Source organism: Hippoglossus stenolepis, chromosome 21, assembly GCF_022539355.2.
Source record: "Hippoglossus stenolepis isolate QCI-W04-F060 chromosome 21, HSTE1.2, whole genome shotgun sequence".
Classification (NCBI taxonomy): Eukaryota; Metazoa; Chordata; class Actinopteri; order Pleuronectiformes; family Pleuronectidae; genus Hippoglossus; species Hippoglossus stenolepis.
In genome coordinates, this window is record NC_061503.1 from 18,121,223 (window position 1) to 18,128,231 (window position 7,009).

Below are 7,009 nucleotides of genomic sequence, written 5' to 3' on the forward strand. Positions count from 1 at the left end.
CCATCAGATTACGAAAGTGTTTATTTATATGCTTGAATATTCATTGATTATTTATTTTTATATTGCATTGTTTATCTTACTCATGTGTTTTGGGGGTTGGTTGATTTTCTACACAATGAGTTTGTTTTCTTTACTTAACAAGCTGTTGGAATATAGATATTTCCGTTAAAAAATATCGTTCATCGCAAAAATTTCTTGGACAATATATCGTCACACAATGTTATTGTCGTGACAGGCGAACCATGATATCTTTCATTATGCACCACGTGAGATGTTTCCTTTCATAGCTACACAGCAACGTTGGTATTATACAATGAAATATCCATAACTGAACCTTGTGAATCATAATAGATTGATAATAAACAATAAGTTAGTGTGGCCCTCGAAGGATTTTATAAAGATATAAATGGACCTTGACAGAGAACAGGTTCCCCGCCCCTGATATAAAGCAGAGATATGAAAATAGAACTTTTTCAGGATGGTTTCCGTCATTTTACCTAATTTACAAAGCAACTACACTGGATCGGGACTAAACTAAAGAGCAAGTGAGTAAAACAACACGTTAGATGCATTTGAAAGATGGTTCCTGTCCTGTTCGGTAGTTCTTATCACACTGGTGTAAGATCAAGCACATTTTATTTCTGGTAAGTTTTGAACGTGGAGAGGCAGCATCGACAGCAGTGGTAATTTAGGAGGTTCCCCTGAACGCAGCAGTTTGAAGGGTGTTGATGTTGCTGACACGTGAGAACTTCATGTTCTTCTGAAATGTTCCACAGACAAGTCACAGCTTCAAACTGGGCCCATTGCCCCCAGTGCAACAAACCAGTGTCGTATATTTTAAGCAGCAGTGATGTTGAAGATGATGATGAAGGAATCTCCGCGGACACCGTTCTTGCTTGTATAATAAGGTTTATTACACAGAAGTTACAGGTCAGGACGGGTACCGGCACACCCGGAGACGTTCTCGGCCAATTCAGAAGTCTGAGTCACCGGTGCCGGACAAGCATTCATATAGGGAACTTGTTTACGCCCAAAACTTGAGATAAAATGACATCATACATAGGGGCATCTAATTCAAAACATGCTTCCTACTTGAAGATGGGAACCTCTCCACCTAACAGGTCAAAGAGCATTCTCAAGAGGAGATAACTAACAAGTAACATATTGTAATAGCACTTAGGGAGTCTGAGAGTCCAGAAATCAGGCGCCGCTAGCTGTAAACCTGTCATTATGTTTTACACACGTGTCAAAATGATCCATGTTAACTAAATACACCACACCAGTAAATCATTCTATGACTGATAATTACAAGAGTTTGTTTTATTGTTGTTGTTTTTTTGTCAGAAAATAACTGGCTGCTCAAAGATCGGTAGAAATAGGAATAAAAACAATAAACAATTATTTATGCTGGATGATTCATTATTTTTTTATTGGTTATGACGTGTGTGTCCTCGTGTTCACAAGATAGTTATTTTTCACTTCACCATCAATAACCATGAATGTGTGATCAGAACTTGTTGTGAAACTGTTTGCGGTTCGTCAGCTCACTCCCAGGGGGCTTCAGCTCCGTCAGCCTGGGCGTACACCGACCGTTCCTCATACAGGCCTCCGTCACACCTCCCGATCGCCAAACCCTGAGAGACACACACATCTTTACATGACAGCAGCTACATGCGTCTTTTCCTTTCGCTGAAAGACCGAAAGAATAAAAATGTCCCTGTCTCTGATGAATATATAGATGTTCCAACAAACCTCATAGATGTGATCAGTCTCAGTTTGCCTCGGCCTGAGCGTCGCAGGCTCGGCGCTGAGCTGCAGATGGATGGATCAAAAGTTCAAACAGCTCAGTGAGAACTCTTTGGATCTACTAGAGATGATGGTGAGAGACTTGTTTGCATCAGGTTTAAATTCTTTGGAATAACTGAAGTGAATGAAATGACAACATGACGTGTGTGTGTGATGCAGGCTCATAACTCCACCAACTCCACTGAGGATGTTGAAGTGTCCTTCCCTGAGGATCTGTACAGTCAGAAGTCCAAAGCATCAGTGAGTAAAATACAAACCACATGATTTTTATTATATTTGTTATATCTCTTCTTTTTATCTCCAGTTTTTAAAACAGCTGTCAAATGTACGTCTGTATGATTTCTCCTCGTCCTTCATCTTCTTCCTCCTCCTCTTCCAGGATGAGGATAAACTTGCGCTCACGGTGCAGGTTCTGGATGAGGTGGTGTTGCTGTTTGAGGAGGACCACCGCGCTGCATCATGGGACGAGAGAAGATTGGAGGACTTCCTCAACGTCATGAGCCGACAGGCTGACGGCCTTCGCTCCTGTGTAAGTGTCAGGGTGGATGAACGCAGCCTCACTCGTTCCCTCACATTTAAAACTGACTGATCTGTCGCTCTGAGTGCTGTTGACTGAGGCGTCTCCATGGTGACAGTGTAATTTCATAAAACTAAAACAAAGCTGTATTTTAAAGTATTGTTCAAAACCTTTTATTTATTTAGATTGTGAGCCACATTCACAAGAAGAAGAACAAGAAGCTGTTCATGTATTTCAAGAGACTGTCACGTCATCTGCTACATCAACTGGTGAGTCTTCCTACCTACCTACCTACCCACCTACCTACCTACCCACCTACCTACCTACCCACCTACCTACCTACCTACCTACCTTCCTACCTACCTACCTACCTACCTACCCACCTACCCCCCTCCCTACCTACCCACCTACCTACCTACCTACCTACCTACCTACCTTCCTACCTACCTACCTACCTACCTACCTACCTACCCACCCACCTACCTACCTACCCACCTACCTTCCTTCCTTCCTTCCTACCTACCTACCTACCTACCTACCTACCTACCCACCCCACCTTCTTCCTACCTACCTACCTACCTACTTACTTACTTACTTACTTACCTACCTACCTTCCTTCCTTCCTACCTACCGACCTACCTACCTTCTAATAATAATATTCTTGTGTGTGTGTAGGACTACACTGCTGAATCCTGGGAGCTGATCAGGAAGCAAATTGAAAGTCATCTAATGAGATCAGACCTGCTGCTTTCATCTCTACTCACCGAAGACTAGAATCTGTCCATCGGATTATTTATTTATTTATTCATTTATTTATTTATTTATTTATTTATTTATTATTGACTATTTATTAGTTCATTAATTGAACGTGCTAATTAATTTTTTGTAAATTGTAATATATACATTTCATACATGTCATATCCAATAAAAACAATAAATCGTCCAGCAAACAAAAAAGTTTACATTGTTTTTATTCCTGTTGCATCAACAAACACAATGCTAATGTATTACTATTATTATTGTTATTATTGAGAATATGCATTTCAGTCCATCAGATTACGAAAGTGTCTATTTATTTGCTTGAATATCCGCTGATAGTTTATTTTTATATTGCATTGTTTATCTTACTCATGTGTTTTTTGGGGGTTGGTGGATTTTCTTCACAATGAGTAGATTGTTAAAATCCGTTAAAACTATAAAAGAGAACAATAATTCAAAAAACAACACTTGTTACCAGCGAAATGCTAATTTGTTTATTACTTTTGAACCTGTTACTGAAAACAAAAGACAAACAGACGATCACGATAAGATCAAAGGGACAAGAACAGTTTCTCGTTCAGGCTTCGACACACAAAAACATATCGGTGACATTTTCGTGGGGATTTCTGTCGTGAGTTTGTTCTTACATCCTCTGCAGGTACAACATTGAACGATGGCAGAAGAGACATCATGAAATAATACACAACTCAATTTATGTAAAAAAAAAAAACAGGAACCTCCCCCAATCAGTGCCGCTCCATTCTCTTCAGCTGTTCCCGACATATTGCATTCACAATAAAACGAGGTGACCTTTGACCTTTTGGCCACCAAATTCTAATCAGTCCGTTCTCGAGTTCAACTGAACATCTGCACCAAATTTAAAGAAATTCCCTCAAGGCGTTCTTGAGATATCGTGTTCACAAGATAGTTATTTTTCACTTCACCATGAATGTGTGATCAGAACTTGTTGTGAAACTGTTTGCGGTTCGTCAGCTCACTCCCAGGGGGCTTCAGCATCGTCAGCCTGGGCGTACACCGACAGTTCCTCATACAGGCCTCCGTCACACCTCTCGATCGCCAAACCCTGAGAGACACACACATCTTTACATGACAGCAGCTACATGCATCTTGTTCTTTCGCTGATAACAATATCATACTTGCGAGGGGCTCAGGGCTGTTTTATACACATGTTGTCATGCTCCAAAAGTTGTGAAAGGTTTGTTCTTTTGTTTGTGCTTCAGCTTAAAAAGTTCTATATGAATAAAATGTAGGAGGGAAAAAGAATGTCCCTGTCTCTGATGAATATATAGATGTTCAACAAACCTCATAGATGTGATCAGTCTCAGGCTCCTCATATATGATTTCCGTCTTTTCTGACTGTTTAAAAACACAGAAAGGAGAAATGAACCACAGTTTGCACTTATCTACTTAATATATCTATCATATCCATCATATTCTCTATTTATCATATCACATCCATCATATTGTAGCTATTTTTTCTATCTTGTGGTCACTATATACTATATCTACATATCTATAGAATAATCCATACGATAATTAAACAAAACAAACTATCCAGATGTGTTGAAACAATAAGTCAATCAAAAGAAAACGATCCGAGAACCACTTGGACATTTGAGTAATGACTGAAGTTATTCATCAGTTCAAAATGTCCTGGGTCCCCTGTGTCCGTCCTCTGAAATACAACAGACACATGTGTGTTTATATTGACACAGTGAACCAGTCGTGCACTGAACACAGCAGTTGTGTCTCACCACTATTCTTCCTCGCAGCAGGATAGCAGCGACAGCCGCAGCCAGCAGGAGGCCCTGGATGAAGATGAGAGCGTCCTTCAGCATGGTCCTGTACTTTGCCATGGAAAGGTCTGTGGCCTCTGGGAGAAGAAAGATGGCTTGTTTTTGAAAAGTGTTTCCTGTGAGTCTGTATGAGACATAAGTTCTCCCGGCTACTTACTAAGGACTATAAGTTGAGTTCCGGGCCCCCACGTGTTGTTGACCTTGCAGAAGTACACTGCGCTGTCCTCTACGTGCACATTTGTGATGTTGAGAAGGAAGTTTAGGGTGTGATCCCGGTGTTTAAATCCAATCCTTTCTCCCTCTACCTTGACTCTGTCTTTAGGATCCTCATCGTACACATGGGCCTTGAACCAACCCACGGTGGCTGGCAGATTTGGCCTTAAGATACAGAAAATGCCCACGTTGCGGTTGGTTTGTACACCGTAGAACCGGGGAATCTGGGTAACGCTCAGAGCCTCTGAGCAAACAGAAGAGGATTGCAGTTACTGTAAATCTGTTTAGATGAAGAGAACATGCAGGTGCAGTGTTTTCACTGTTTGCATAAATATGATGATGAGTTTGACATCACTTTTAATGCTTATGTAGAAAGATCACCAGATTTCTACTTAAACACAGATTCACTCAAAAACCATGAGAACCATGTAGAGCGCAAACCTCCACCAACCAGTGCGCCAAAAACTTTAAGTGGATTAATCAATTGATTAATCCACTTAAAGTGGTCAACTGTTTTGTTAAGTGTTTATCAAAATTAAAAAGACATCAATCTTTGAGGTTACAGCTTCTTGAGTGTGAGTCTGATTTAAGTGCAAATAATCGATTGTTGCAAATGAAATCTGAATTTACAAAGAAGAAAATCAATTTATCAAAATGACAATAATATAACATTTTGGTGAGGCTCCACAATCGTTTTCCACTTTCTTTAACATTCACATTTCGTAGAGTTCTCAGAGAATAATTCGTACATCTTGATGAAACAAAATCAGGCATGTTTAGGGGACTTATATTCATTTGGTGCGGAGCCACACAAAAGGAATGTGCTCTGCGTGTGGTACTGCTGTTTTTAAAGTCTGCTGCATTTAAACTCTTGTTGGACTCTTATCTCTTCTCCATGTTTTTCTCTCTAAAACAATCTGTAAGTTTGACATAAAGTGAAGAAAATCAACATGACAATAATATTATTCAGTCTTTCTCGCGGAAGACGACTTCCTCTTTTCCCCCAGATGTCCAGGAAGTGATGGTTTTGTGCACTCAAAAATAACATGCAAAGCGTGTGTGTGTGTGCAAGTGTAGCGGTGGTTTAACAGAAATAAGAAATTACAGAAACTGCAAAGCCTCATGAAATGTTGTGGATTATTACACTGCTGTAATAACATCCACAGGTTCAGTAATGTTAATATTTCTTATCAAGACTTTAACTGTTATTGGCATCATTTTAAAATTACATTTCAAGAGTCCACATTTACCTGAGAGACCGATCAGAGCGAGCGCACAGCATCCAGCCAGCAGCCAGCCCATGATGACATGCAAGAAGAAAAATTATTTCAAACAACGACGTCCACGCGTGACGAGGTCCCTCTGCAGTCATGAAGAGAACAAGTGTGTGCAGGCTGTTATCAGGCTGGCGTCAGGCAAATGAGGGGAAGAGCTCGGCAGCACTGAACCGAGAAAAGAACAGAGAACAACCCACAACTTCAGAAACATGTCGAGTTCCAGTCACATACATTTGTTCCAGTTTTACTGACGATGTGAAGCAAAGTATTAAACCATGTTTCCTTTTGTCTCTCTCTCTATTCAGGAGCATCTTTCAGCTTGAGAGCAGGACCTTTTGATTTCATGTTCAGATTTTGTGATGCTTTCACTCGAAACCCTGCGCTTGCACTCAGGTAGCTGCTGCTTGTTCTTGGATTTGCTCTGCTCGTGCTCAAATTGTGCACATGCTCTAAGAAGTTTTGTCGCTTGCACTCAGGTAGCTGCTGCTTGTGCTCAAACTGTACGCTCGCTTGCACTCAGACCTCCTGCGCTCCAGCCTCAGCTCCTCTCCTCCTCGCGCCCATGCTGCTTGTGTGCATGTGTGAAACTTGTGTTGCTTTCTTAATTGCTGTCGTGTTTT

General features: G+C 40.7%; 2 protein-coding genes across 2 annotated transcripts; one reads left to right on the forward strand and one right to left on the reverse strand.

The window, feature by feature from the left end:
* Nucleotides 1–1,801: 1,801 nt before the first annotated feature.
* On the forward strand, nucleotides 1,802–3,097 carry LOC118100928 (interferon a3-like). The gene is made up of 5 exons (XM_035146478.2): nucleotides 1,802–1,879; nucleotides 1,966–2,046; nucleotides 2,186–2,335; nucleotides 2,509–2,592; nucleotides 2,999–3,097. The coding sequence occupies exons 1-5, from the start codon at nucleotides 1,823–1,825 to the stop codon at nucleotides 3,095–3,097; spliced, it is 471 nt and encodes a 156-aa protein (XP_035002369.2). The 5' UTR covers nucleotides 1,802–1,822.
* Nucleotides 3,098–3,553: 456 nt separating this feature from the next.
* cd79b (CD79b molecule, immunoglobulin-associated beta) lies at nucleotides 3,554–6,529 on the reverse strand. Its single transcript, XM_035146477.2, has 5 exons — nucleotides 6,363–6,529; nucleotides 5,057–5,356; nucleotides 4,858–4,976; nucleotides 4,406–4,459; nucleotides 3,554–4,166 (listed from the first exon to the last, which is right to left on the reverse strand). Exons 1-5 carry the CDS (start codon nucleotides 6,412–6,414, stop codon nucleotides 4,077–4,079), a joined length of 615 nt encoding a protein of 204 aa, XP_035002368.2. The 5' UTR covers nucleotides 6,415–6,529; the 3' UTR covers nucleotides 3,554–4,076.
* Between the last annotated feature and the right edge of the window lie 480 nt (nucleotides 6,530–7,009).